The sequence below is a fragment of the Rhyacophila brunnea genome, unplaced genomic scaffold, assembly GCF_057557595.1.
Source record: "Rhyacophila brunnea isolate RB1 unplaced genomic scaffold, BYU_Rbru_1.0 scaffold_8, whole genome shotgun sequence".
Taxonomy (NCBI): Eukaryota; Metazoa; Arthropoda; class Insecta; order Trichoptera; family Rhyacophilidae; genus Rhyacophila; species Rhyacophila brunnea.
In genome coordinates, this window is record NW_028233350.1 from 23,245,960 (window position 1) to 23,260,931 (window position 14,972).

Below are 14,972 nucleotides of genomic sequence, written 5' to 3' on the forward strand. Positions count from 1 at the left end.
ACTGACAAATTATTTTTTCTCATGACTGTCTATCTCGGGGTATCACTGAATGGCCTAAGGCAAGGTGACGCTCTGGCATGCCTTCTTTTCAATATTGCGCTAGAAAAGGCGATACGGGATGCAAAGATTGATGCCCGTGGCAGCGGCATGATATTTACTAAGCTTGTGCAGCTGCTGGCGTATGCCGATGATATCGACATCATTGCCATATCAAAATCGGCGCTGAAAAAGGCATTCACAGCACTAGAAGCCTCTGCCAAAAGAATGGGTTTACAAATAAACGAGGCAAAAACTAAATACATGCCTGTCTATGTCACACCACGAGAAGTCGCACCAAAGTTAGATATTGGTGCATACAAGTTTGATACGGTCGACAGTTTCATATACCTTGGATCTCTTGTAACTCGACATAATGATATTACAGAAGAAATCAACAAAAGAATCATGTCTGCGAATAAATGCTACTTTGGTCTGTTAAGACATTTAAGTCCCGCTTACTACCTCGTCGAACTAAAAGCACTCTTTACAAAACACTTGTAAAGCCAGTGCTCACCTACGCATCGGAAACCTGGACATTAACTCTGCGAAATGAACGAGCCCTGAACATCTTTGAAAGAAAATTCTCCGCCGTATATATGGACCGATCAGGGATGGCACCAATTGGAGGAGAAGATATAATGCTGAGCTCTACGGACTGTACGAAGATTGCAGCGCATTTCAATCAATTAAGATTGGGAGACTGCGATGGCTAGGTCATGTGCACCGTATGAATGACAATGAACCGGCAAAGAGAGTGATGTCCAGCAATCCAATAGGACGTAGAAGAAGAGGGAGGCCAAAGATTCGCTGGTTAGATGGAGCTGCCAGTGACTGCCGTATTTTGGGGGTACCAAATTGGAAAGCGGCCACACTGGATAGGGACAGGTGGAGGGAGCTGTTGGAGGAGGCCAGGACCCACACCGGGTTGTCGCGCCCCTGATGATGATGTCTATCTCGGCTCTCAAGAGGCTAATGATGATGATGACTGGACTGGCAACATTAGTACTTATTAGTATATGGTATTATTTTACGTATATTATCTATGATTGACGACCAATGACCATAGATAATATATTTTACCACTGACAGTTCTGTACTGATTGATCAATCACGTTGCTTTTTATTCAGTGTATTTATATAATATTTTAAAAGAAATTTACCTAAATCCTGCTTAAATACCCACTAATTTGCCAATAAAATGGCTTCATCAATTAGGTTGTCAGGGATTTTATTCAAAAGAAATGTTCAATTTCTTTTAAAAACATCAAGGAATATCCATCGTATGCGGCATTCGCCGATTTCTACTCAGGGTAAATATAATATATACGCAACTCAGACCCTTTCGGAACTCTTAAATCAAAGGATTTGTTTGTTTCATTTTATATCGATCTATGCTTGTTATTCAGGATTTGGCATTTTTCATTCAACGAACGTATCTTTGACTCAAAGATTCAGTACCGCTGCCGCTAGCAATAAAGATGAGACAGATTATCACACGATTATCAAAGATGATGAAAAGGTCAAGGGATCTTCTGCTACCATGGAATTTCAAGCCGAAACCAGGATGCTTCTCGATATAGTAGCAAGGTCCCTGTATTCTGAAAAAGAGGTTAGAAAATGTATTTCATATTCTGCAACTTATATTGAAATATTTTAATAATCACCATAATTATATATTCTCGACAACTGAAAACTCACTGAATACGACATAATGATCTTTTAATTTTGTTGACAAAGCGGAAACATGGATGTAAGTAAGTACTAAGTCTGAACTTGGAAGTGGAAACCTCAGTTATTAAAAATGTTCTAAAAAAGTATTTTAAAAACCATGAGAAATTGATTATTCAAAATTTGGGTTAAAATATCGAAGTCATAAAATTGTATTTTTTTATACTCACTTTATCGTAATAATATTTCACTTTCTCTAGAACTGTTTTGAATTTTGATTAATTAGGAAACAAGGCAAGTGGGGATGTGATTCTTATGGTCGAATGTCTCACTCCAATGCCTCCATCGTGATATCAGTTAAAACATCGCTGTACCCTTATTCCTTTCCATTAACTATATTTTGTTAAAAATTAAGATGGTTTCAAATAAAACCCTTTAACTATAAAGAAAAACTAACTTAATAAAGATTATCTTACTTCTTCCGTACATCCTAAAAATATCAAATTCAAAATTTTGTTTTTATTTTAAATTTATTTAGTTATAAATATTATAAATCAACTGTCAAGACTCTATTCTCTTTTATAGTCATTTTAACAAATATGTTCATTAATCGGTTCTATATAAAATCATTCTTTACAATTAGAAACGGAAACAACTCAAAAAATCTTATTCCTAGATAATAGTATTACTTATACATGTTTTTTAGGTGTTTGTTAGAGAACTTATTTCCAATGCTAGCGATGCATTAGAAAAATTGAGATATTTAAGTTTGAGCAGCGGCCCGGAAGGAGTAACTCTTCAATCATCTGACAGAGCGCTCGAAATACATATCGCCACAGACAAACCAAACAGAACGCTTACTATTCAGGTTTGTATAATTTACTTTATGGTTAAGTAATAAAGTTAGTACTTACCTATACATAACTTCTAATTATAAAAGGTAAATCTCCATTTCCGTTCTAAGCTAGAGTATAATAATATGATATCTACAATGTGAAGAATTTTAACAAAGATTGTTCATTAGTCATTCAATCAAACTCTTTTCCGGCCATGGGAAGTAACTTGATTTTTATTCAATAATATTCCTTTGATTAGATTGGAAAATAGTCAATATATTGTGTTTTGTAAAATATCTATACATCCAGTGAGTACAACTTGTTCTGATGCATATTTAAAAATAAGTAAATTACCAGGTTATATTAATAGACTTTACGAGGAATGGTTGTTGGCCATCCGCCCAACTCTTAGGATCTTCGATCAAATACACATTGAAAAATCATCATCCGTTTTTGACCAGCTGCAGTCTCAAACCTGCAACCTACGGTCACTCTGCTAACTAGACCAACGTGTGAAACAAAAGTCACATCAAATGTAAGACAACATTAAACACACTAATAATGATAAATTTACTAGTAATGATGTGATTTATTTTGATGATGTAGTATATGATTACACAAATCAGTTCAATGTGACATCAATATTTAATTGTCATTTTATGTAAATATGTTGTTTATATTTTTATAGTTTTAATATTCTTGTCGTAGGACACCGGTATAGGAATGACCCGAGAAGAACTTATTTCCAATATTGGAACAATTGCTCGGTCTGGATCAAAAGCTTTTCTTGAAGAATTAAAGAATAAAGCAGCGGAAGAAAACTCCGCTTCATCCATTATTGGTCAATTCGGTGTCGGTTTCTACTCTGCTTTCATGGTGGCGGACAAAGTTGAAGTCTATACTCGCAGCTCTGTTGAAAATTCTCCAGGACTTAAGTGGTCATCTGATGGGCGAGTAGAAACTTTATAAATATTTTCAAGTGACAGTGAGTCAATATTATGTGCAGTGAAGTCTTAATGGAATTTAAAACAATATTACTTCACGATCACCATGAAGACTAAAATGAAAAGTAACAATAATTATTGCTATAGTTCTGAATTTCACACTTGATATTTGAACATGCTTTCAATTGTTTTTTATAATAATGAACTTTGGTAACTAAAACTAAATCTTTTCATACTGCCATTTAAATTTACTTTGCGACCCGCCATTATATCGCCTCTTCTCCTATGAGTGAGGACCTGTTGTTCATCGCAATTAAATATTAAAAATTATCACTACCAACTCTTTATCACTGTTAACTCTTGTACATAATAGGAACGTTAATATTCTGTTGTCAATAATATGGACGTCTGTTTACCTTTTAACAGTTCTGGAACATATGAAATTCAAGAAGCGGAAGGTGTGCAACTTGGAACTAAAATAGTCGTTCATTTAAAAACAGAATCACGCGAATATGCTGATGACCAAGTTATAAAAGGTAATTGCGATCACCCGCGTCTTTCTTGATAAAAGTTTTGATTGTCACGATAATAATATTAACACATTTTGCGCGGGCCTCAGTACAAATTCACAGGTACACGCAGCGGGCGAAAACCAGCGGCAATTGAAATAAAATCGAATTTTACAAAAATCGCTCTATCTTCCAAACTATCAGTTAGTTTTAAATGAAATTTGGAATTCACACTCACCATATATTGCTCCTCAGTGCTGTGTTTCTTTTTAGAACAAATTGTTTAAAATAACATAAGTACATGGTGCTAATCACATATTTACAGGAAGGTTTCGTAAAAAATATTCCATTCACTATAAATAAATTCCCGCACAAAAATTATTATTCTAATATTTGGATAAAGTATGATATTTATGAAAACACTCACCCCTGTGTAGGGGGACGTCACAAAATGTACACATATAACTAGTCAAACTTTTCTTTTTGTGCACCGAACACACTCGACACTGTCTTTGTGGGTATTTTTTTTTACCATCTGTAACAATTTTTATCATTCGATGCTTCTTCATATCGAGTGATAACCTACCAGGATGATCACTTTTACCCACTCTTCTTGGTAATCGTGATGTAGATGGCCCTGCTTCTTCCAAAATTGCGTCGGTTTCAACGATATGGTCGGCTATCCAAAATTTGCTTATACTACGCAAAAACTGTTTGTAAGTTAGCCTTTTGGTCGGATTTAATACTTTATAAACTTTAAAAGAATTGAAAAAAGCACAATTTAACAAATACATGACAACTCTCTTTGTCCATTTTTTTGTTCTTCGTATGATCGAGTAGTAAGAGAGATACTGATCCGCACGGTCAACCCCTTTCATATATTTATTATATTCGATAACACATAGCGGTTTCCAAATGTGTAGTCTCGTATTCCAATCGGTGTTGTGACTCTCTAAAATGGTAGATGGATGTATTGTTGAAATCATTCGAACATCTCTCTTTGATTTCCAGAGTTGTAACAATACATCCTTTCGCCGACGGAAAATACTCTGTCCTGCACTAAGATTGACGTGTTTAAAACATTCTGGGAAGCCTCGGTTTATTCGCATTGTTCCGCACGTCCTAATTTTATTTTCTAAAAGTGCTTCACTGGTTTTTACACTATTATAATAATTGTCCATATAGACATGATGCCACAAATTTAAATACGGACCAAGAAGCAATTGGATGGTGTCTAATAGTGGTCTTCCTTGCCCACTGTAAATGAGCATATTACAGATGTATCCCGTAGTGGCTTCACTGACCATGCGCACTAGGATACCGTATTTTATTATCTTAGATGCATTATATACTTTAAATACAAGTCTTCCCCGCCACGGTATAATACCTTCATCTAAAGAAAGTTCCCTTTGAGGCTTATAAACCGAAGAAAACTTCGGTATTAGGTATGTCATAATTGGCCTAATCTTTTCAAGGCGATCGCTGGAATCCGTAATGATATCGTTATTTGAAAAGTGCCACGATTGCCAAATTTGTCTAAAACGATCACGACTCATTGTTTTAGAATATATTGGTGTTTCTATACTCGGATCAGTAGACCAATAATCATCTCTTGTGTCTTTTCGAACTTGTCCCATAAGCAAAATGAGTCCGAGGAATTTTTTCATCTCACCAAGATTTACAGGCTTCCATTTGATAGATTTCTTCATTTTCTTGATTCGGGATTCATTTTGTGTGCGGTATCGATTGCTTTCTTCTACCATCATGCTAAGTAAATCATCTCCAATAAATAAACTAACTATATCCATCACATTTTCAGAATTGTTTGGTGCTACGCAAATACCAACGTTGCCTAAAAATGGTTCAATATGCGGTGGGTTGTCTATTTCAGACCATTCCATGACTTCCTCTTCCTCCACTTCACTGTCTTCAGAATCACTGATTTGTAACGGTATCACTGGTACCCTTCTCGTGCGAGGGAACTCTTCACTATCGCTGTCGCTATCACTGTCGCTGCCTAATTCTGGTAAATCTTCACCAGAATAGGCAGACAAATTATCGGCAAATATTTCGTCATCGCTTTCATAATTGTCTGAAGCCATTTTTTAAAGATTAAATAAAATATCGATTACTTAAATATATTTCACTTGTAAAAACACACCCGTTCTATAGCGCCGTATTTCAAGACTGAAAATTCAATACTGATATTCAATATAGATCGTAGTAGATTACAGACATCTAAATAACATTGGTTTCCACTTATGTTATAATTTATTGCTCCGCTCGCATACCAGCGTTATCGCACCGCACAATATCACTTACAACAAGTGCGAAGAATGCATTCCGTCTATCACAAATTGTCGTCTTTTCACTCGCTCACAAAGGATAATATTATAGTATGAAAAGGAGGCCTATGTATTTATCACACATCATAAAAATATACATATAATCGCATTCACAGTACAGCGAACAAACCATGTTTAAAGAATACATCGATATTTCACAAAATGTTGTCTTCCTGCTCACCCATCAAAAAATAAACAAGTGTAAAAAGAAGACGCATATAGTTTTAGCATTCTTATCGTCTACAGAAATATAGTTCGCTGATTTAGTGACTCTAAACAAATTTCCTGATTACGCCCAAGCTCTCATTTGGGCTGCGCAAGAGTGTGTGTGTAAAGCGTCAATTACATTGAGCTTTTTTACGAGCTGTTTATTGGCGAATTTAAAAGCGGGCGTATCAGCTACTGCGATTTGATGATTACACACAAAACTTTCCATTCGCTGATAAGCCACGAGCTAGCGAGCGATTTTGACGGAACGTAGTTCGTTTTTTTACCGGGAGGTCGCTACGCTCCATAACAATGTTTCCATTAAACGTCAAAAAGGTAAATTTCAAAATGAGTAGTTCGTTTTTCCACCACCATCGCTCTACTGCGCAGACGCAGTAAGCCCACACGCCGGCATGTAGTGTGAAAAGTTGACCGGCTTTCAACTTTTCTCGGTGGAGTGTTTACAACCTGCTTATTAGCTTATTCGATGATTACACTGGGCGAATTTACAGGCAGATTATAAATTTGCCAATAATCAGCTCGTAAAAAAGCTCAATGTAATTGACGCTTTAGTAAATGAATCGACGGTAAATAATTTTTTTTTGTAGATGTGTGTGTAGTTTGAAACATTTTCAAACCGTTGACATAAAATATTCGTATGCAATAATCGGGTAGAAATACCTTTCCCGCACTTCAAGTGGAGCCGGCGTAAAAGGTATTTCTACCCGTCCCGCCGACGAGCACCGGTACGGCGCGCGGGTAGAAATACCCTTCCCGCTCAAGATGTGTTAAAATGGTGATTAAATTGTCTTAAATTTGCATTTATTTTTTTATAGATGTCATCAAAAAGTACAGTAACTTTGTGGGATCACCTATTTATTTAAATGGGCAGAAAGTGAATTCTATTCAGGTATAATTATGTAATTTTCAATCATGATATTAAATTTATAGACAATTTATTAATTATGTTTCTCAAATTTTTAAACTAATACACGTAATTGAAAATGCTTACTTTTAAGGTGAAATATTAATGAAATAAGTGAAGGTTTGATGTTAATTTTAAGCTTCATAACTAACTTATGCCTCTCAATTGCGAATTATTTTTTAGCCATTGTGGTTGATGGATCCCAAGAAAGTGACATCGGAGCAACATGCAGAGTTTTACAGATTCGTGAGCAACAGTTATGATGTCCCCAGATTCACTTTGCACTATAAAACAGATGCTCCACTCACAATTAGGTCCGTGCTCTATTTCCCCGAAGGAAAACCAGGTCTTTTCGAAATGTCCAGGGACTCAGAGGCAGGTGTCGCCCTCTACACAAGAAAAGTACTTATCAAAAGCAAGGCTGAGAATATTTTGCCCAAATGGCTTCGGTTCGTCAAAGGGGTCGTGGATTCAGAAGACATACCTCTTAACCTAAGTCGAGAGCTTCTTCAAAATAGCGCACTTATAAGGTTTGTGAATATAGGTATCTCGTTTTTATATGCATTAAGTTATAGAATACATAGTTTTTCCATATTAAATGTGTGAAATATTTTTTCAGAAAACTTCGTACAGTACTGACCAACAGAATTCTGCGTTATTTACATGAACAATCTACTAAGAATGCAGCTAACTTTGATTTATTCTATCGTGACTATGGCATGTTTTTAAAAGAAGGCATTATTACGAATGAAAACCAGTTGGAGAAGGTACGTTTTTGCACGTAATATATTTATTTATTGGATTGTTAATCAAATTTTTTCATGTGACCTGAAATGTTTTTGATTTTAAATGATAGGAGGAAATCGCTAAGCTGTTAAGATTTGAGTCCTCTCTCATGGAAGCAGGAAACAAAATTTCACTGCCGGAATACTGTTCGCGCCTTAAAGAAGGACAGAAAGATGTTTACTACCTTGCCGCGCCCAGGTTTATTCTTTTATTTGTAATCTAAATGTTATATTGTATATTGTGTGTAATGTACATACAGTGGAACCTAAATAAAAATTAATTAAAGTTAAATCTAAAATGACTTATCGCCCTTTATTTTTCGGTCACAGAAATATTCTATGAGAACATCACTGCAATCGATCATTTTCAACAAATTAGATTTTTTAATGAAGAGTTGATGAAGATGATGTTGGGGGGGACAATCATTTGATGTCAATTATGGAAAACCCCTAATCAATTGAATTATTAATTTTCAGTCGAGCTTTGGCTGAAGCATCACCATATTTTGAAGCATTGAAGAAACAGCAAATGGAAGTTCTCTTTTGCTATGAGCCATATGATGAACTAGTTTTGATGCAGTTGCGCCAATTCGACAGTCATGATTTGACGTCTGTTGAAAAGCAAATGCGGAAAGATGCAGCCAGTGACAATACTACAAATATGGGTACACAAACAAACATTTCACTTTTATTTTTTGTTTGTGAATTCAATAATTTACATGGCGTTAGGATTTCAATGACGATTGAAATATTTTTCAAAATTGTACAGGGTGTCCTAGGGATGTCAAAAAAGTATCCATACTTTTTGACCGATACACCGATTTTTTTTCTTCGATATGATGTCCCCAGGTATACCTCACTTATATGGCAGTGGCAAAGGGTGCCTATTGAAGAATGATAGGCTGTCATAGGTAACTGAAAAAAAGTTCTAGGACAACCATATTTACAGGACATAAATTTGAATTTTGATTTAACTTCAGTATTTTGCTGATACAATAATTAACTCTAACATAAAATATTATATTTTACTTTTTTATAAAAGATATTTCACTAATACATATATATATATATATATATTATATTTTACAAAAGAATATGATCAAGTGAAAAAATCACGGCTTCATTAATTTTATTGTTCTCTGGTAGGCCACCCGAACTTTACTCTATGCAAAATAACATAGCAAATACACAATATGCCCAAAGTTAGGTAGGTAGGTGTTGTCGTGGAAGCATTAGCCGGTTAATATACATAATGAAGTAGACAGTTCTAAGATCTCAAGGACGAACACCATCAAATCAGTTCTTTAGATTATACCAAGTTTTTTTTTGCATATGTTCGATTGACTTAGGGTCAGTATATCTATGCATTTGTGAATCCTAAATTCAATACTTTGGGACGGATCCTTTTCAATGTCTTTTAGTTATTTAAATTTATATATCTTAAATAATCGCCTAGTATGGAATCTACGTCACTGCTATATGGCCGGTCGTTATACAGATTTTCACCTTAATGTCCGTTTTAATCATAGTGCGATTTCGATTTACAAATACACAATTAGAAATGGATATATTTGGACCTGATGCAGAATAGTAACATATCATGAACGTGTGCATCATTAAATAAGCCAAATAACAAAATATGTCAAGAACTACTCTGCAGACAGTTCTTTCCCATTTCAAAGAAGGAATGAAAATATTACTTCAAATTAATAAATAATGTATTTATATTTGTTATGGAAATGTATTTCAACTAATAACATTGTGATTTTCTAACTTTTCTTTTAAATGGAACCGTTCCTATGGAAACCGTATGAATTTGAATGGAAATAAATGATTTGTTATTTGGCATATTGCTTTATAGCCAGGAACATATCTTGGTCATAAAGCAAAGTCTTTTCGTGATTTGGATGAATCTAAAAGAATAATCAATGTCATAAATATCTAAATGGCATTTTAAAAATCTTTGAATTTCTTAATACAATTTGATTAATGATATATTAGTATTTTAAGTTTTATGAGTGTGCTTGTGTTTAAATATGTAATTTTTTTATTTTATGTTTTTCTTAGGTGATGGAAGTTTATTGCGGTCTGAGGTAGACGAATTGATTCCATGGATAAAAAATTGTCTGCCCGGCAAAGTGTTCGGAGTGAAAGTTACGAATAAGCTCGACAATCATCCGTGTGTTGTTACCGTTGAAGAGATGGCGGCGGCTCGGCATTTTATCAGAACACAATCTCATCAAATACCTGAAGAAAATAGATACACTTTGCTTCAGCCACAATTAGAAATCAATCCTAAGTGAGTATTAAATAATAGTTCACTATGACCTGATACATTTATATTTCTCCTTGTTATCGATTAATAATATGTGAACTACATTAATAACTTTTCCAACAGTATGTATACATATTAAGTGATACTCAACTTGTTGTTTATACGAGGAAACTTGATTAAAATCCCCGCAATCATAACATGAAATGATTTAAATATTTTCTATTGTAATCATTGTAATGGTTTCACAATTTATTTGTTTTTTATATATCATGGACAGTACAAATTATTAATTCAAGGTTTTCACAACACGACATTTGGATTTTTTTAAAATAATAAATTATAATAATTACAAGATAAAAAGAACTTTTTATATACAACGTTTTTAAATTTTCTATTGAATTATTATGCTTAATATGCTCAAACTTGTACTTGATATGAAGTAAATAAAAAACAAACAAACAAATATAGAATACTGAAATATAATTTTGATTTCCATAGTAACGCACGTCAGTGGCGAAGGGTGGAGGTAGGCTGTTAAGATACGCCATAAATAGTGCACATTAAACTTTTTCAGACATACATATTTGTTTTCATTGAAATAAGACTACAATTTACAGATAGTGTTGGTTAAATTTTAAAATTCAATTAAACCCTGAGAAACCAAGCCATAATAGATAATAGTCAAAAAATACATGTCTATCTATAAAATATCTAAAATTATGCAATTAAATCATACACAACTTTGAGTATTTTATAGATAGAATAATATTTTTTGTTTATTATAGTTTGGTTTACGCAGGGCTTAATGAATTAAAAAAATGAACCAACAATATGTTTAATATGTAGTTTTAATCTAACGAAAACAAATAACTATGAATGAAAAAGTGTGCACCATTTTGTCGTATCGCCCAAATTAGACAAAATCTATTATGGTTTCGTTTAGGCAGGGTTTAATTGATTTTTAAAAACTTACTAACACAATCTGTAAATTGTAGTATTAGCTCAATAAAAACAATTACATATGACTAACAAAGTTTAGTGTGCACTATTTATAGCGAATCTTAACAGCCTACCTCCACCCTTCGCCACTGACGCACGTATATATTAACAATTTAGTTGCTAGGACCACCCACTTAGCAACCAATAATAGTGGATTGGATTACAGATTTCTTCCGAAATAACTTTTCATACAAAACAAAATTAACTGAAAATGAATTCAATTCTACTTAAAGATGGCTAAAAGTATTAAAAGAATGCATTGGCATCATGTTCTGATATATTCTAAAAGTTTCAAATGTCTAGCTAGTCAGGAAGTTAGTTAAAAATTGATTGCAAGATTTGTACTGGATAAACAACCACCCGACAAATAAGAATACAAGCTAATAAAAACGTTGTAAAATAAGTGGAAATGCACTGCCAACAGTTAGGAGTCAACCGAGTGTGTTAAACAAATCCTATTTTATGAAATTATAAAACAAACACTTATCTAAATTCACACTCGCGTAAGTGTAAAAGTGCGGCCACACCGGCAACAAGTCGCGCGACAACTCGTTAAATTTTACGATAATTATCATAATTGCTTAAGAAATTTTACGATAATTATCATGCTTATCGTAAAATTTAACGAGTTGTCGCGCGACTTGTTTTCGGTGTGGACCCGGCATAATATGTGTATTGATCCTTGAAAAAAAATGATTGAACTGAGAGCTTGTCCAGATGATGCTTGTCTCGCCGCGAGTGCTTGTGGAGAGCTCAATGAGGTCACTTGTATCTCGACCGTGCGCAAGAGGTAATACATGACGAATACATGTGGACGGCTCGAGGTCACATGTCAAATCGTGCCATCTGGACAAGGCCACGGCTACTGCCCTCTCAATTAGCATCACCGGTTGCAGGTTAGTTCGACACCTTTGGAGAACGAGCAACTAATTTCTCAGATTATTATCAAGAACATACAGATCATCACTAGTATAATGTAGGTCAAGAGTCAAGGAATTTCGAGTGTAAAATATGTCCACCTTGTTGTATGACTTCATTATTTTGTTGCACGTAAATAATATTCACCCATTACATTATTTTCAGGCACCCTATCATTAAGAAAATGCACAAATTGAGTAAATCAGACCCCGAATTGAGCACTTTAGTCACACAACAATTATTCTGCAACGCTATGGTCGCCGCGGGTTTAGTTGAAGATCCTAGAACTCTTCTTGTTAATATGAATGAACTACTGACGAGAGCTCTGGAGAAACACTGAACATTCAAAAGAGGATATCTCAAAAGTTCTACATGACAGTGTTCATAGTTCTAACACACTAATTCTGAATACAAACACTGTTAAAATGGTTATTGTTATAAGTGAAATGTGAATTAAGTCAATTAGGTTACTGCTCTTTAATGTGAATAGTTAATAATTATTATTCTTGTGCTGTAAAATATTTAATTTACGACTCAATATCCATATCTATGCTCCTGTAACAATAGAAATATACAGAACCATACTTATTTATCTTAGCCATAATAAGTTGAGATATTCATTTGAATAAACCTTGATAAAATAGCCCGGAGTCATGAATTCATTATGATTATCAACTGTTTTATTTTGTCATCTATAGCAGTGAAGCTAAGCCTATCATCACAGGCTTACCGTGGTGATTTTGATACTGAAAATCATACATTGTACATAACGGTGGCGAAGATTACCTGTCGGATGTAGGTAAACAATGAGTAAACTAAAATAATACATGCACAAGTCGAGAGTGCAATTCTCAACTTTACATGAGAGCAATTTGAAAATTTTATTAGGGTCAACGCTTGTTTTCTGAAGTATTTTCTTTGTACTAATTTCTGAATCTTTGTTACCTCTCCAGAGAACGTCGTTACTTAATTTCATAGATTCCTAGGCAATAATAATATACATTCGATTTGTCACAATCAGAATACTATTTATAGATGTCGCTAGTTTATTCCATTATTTTTGAAATACATATGGATGAAGGAATAAATCAATTTGCACTTTTTTTGACACTTATATATCCAAATAAATTCTTGTAATTAAATTATTTTTATACGTCAACGTCACAGAGATAAATCACTTAGTAACGACTCTTAGCCACTGGTAAATAGTTACATATCAAACAACAGTAAAAAATATATTCATTTGACTTGAGATTTTAGATTTTTTTGCAGTTAATTAAAATACATTGTCATTCATTAATTTCAATATTTCTCCATTCCTTAATATGTATGTTGGATTTACCAAATACGTACCTAGGTACTATAATATATTTTTTGTGTGACTGTATTGTGTATGATGTACATAAATGTCTAAATGCATTAAAATAATTTTTGGAAAAGTTTTTTTTTTATTATGTTTCAACTTATTTTTGCAGTGTAATCTAATCAGACAAAATACATTCAGAATAATAACATAACACATAATAATATATTATTATAATATTATATCACAGTACTCAGCAAACGATCATGAAGTTCTTCACGGTTGATGGCGCAGGACGTAGGATCATTCAAAAATATATATTATTGAGGTGCTGAGGAATGAGTAGAGAGTGAGTAATTAAAAAAACATGATGGTTACTTAAACCCTGACGGCTAAAATTATTAAACATGGATACATGCTTTGCCTACTGATTCTCTGAATGCTGGTTGTCCAAATTCGAAAGAAAAAAATTGCCGATCTCTGTTAACGAATTATATAAGACTATTTACTTATTCATAGAGTATACGCTTTATAAGTTTGCACTTTTTTACTGCACTGATACGCCTCTTCGACTGATTACCTCGCATTAAATTCGATCAAATGATTTAATATAATATGTAGTAATAAATAAATAGGTAATATATTTAATAAAATATATTACGGAGTGCAAAGTTATGAAGTGACAAACCTACATTATTTATCATTACGAATGTTCTAAAACAATGAAAGTGGAAATATATTTTTTAAATTATTAATTGTAAGAGTACATTATTCTCAGAAAGAATATCGGAAAACACATGCACATTAACAAGACTACAAAAATAAACGACTTGTCTCTGCTTAAGAGGACGTTCTACAGAATTGGCCTTGAGAATTGAAAATATGATTTTTTAACATGTGGTCCATAATATCTGGTCTACTAGTTAATATAAAAAGGTCGTGTCAAAGTTGTTTGTGTTAATAAATTTGCTCTGTGACTGATCCGACTCATATTTCACATTTATTTCATCAGGGCTGTCGAAGACATAAATCATAATATATATTTATAATTTTAAATTTTTATTTATAATATATATTTTGTGCATCTAATGCCGGGTCCACACTGGCAACAAGTTAATTTGCTGGCAACCTCGTTAGATTTTACGATAATTATTGTAAAATTTCTTAAGCAATTATGGTAAGTATCGTAAAATTTAATGAGGTTGCCAGCAACTTGTTG

General features: G+C 33.6%; 1 protein-coding gene across 1 annotated transcript; it reads left to right on the forward strand.

The window, feature by feature from the left end:
* Window positions 1-1,120: 1,120 nt before the first annotated feature.
* On the forward strand, window positions 1,121-13,889 carry Trap1 (TNF receptor associated protein 1). Its single transcript, XM_085959050.1, has 12 exons — window positions 1,121-1,349; window positions 1,446-1,648; window positions 2,414-2,575; window positions 3,252-3,493; window positions 3,914-4,023; window positions 7,385-7,458; window positions 7,657-8,003; window positions 8,093-8,240; window positions 8,330-8,457; window positions 8,736-8,923; window positions 10,326-10,557; window positions 12,616-13,889. Exons 1-12 carry the CDS (start codon window positions 1,238-1,240, stop codon window positions 12,788-12,790), a joined length of 2,121 nt encoding a protein of 706 aa, XP_085815176.1. The 5' UTR covers window positions 1,121-1,237; the 3' UTR covers window positions 12,791-13,889.
* Window positions 13,890-14,972: the final 1,083 nt, after the last annotated feature.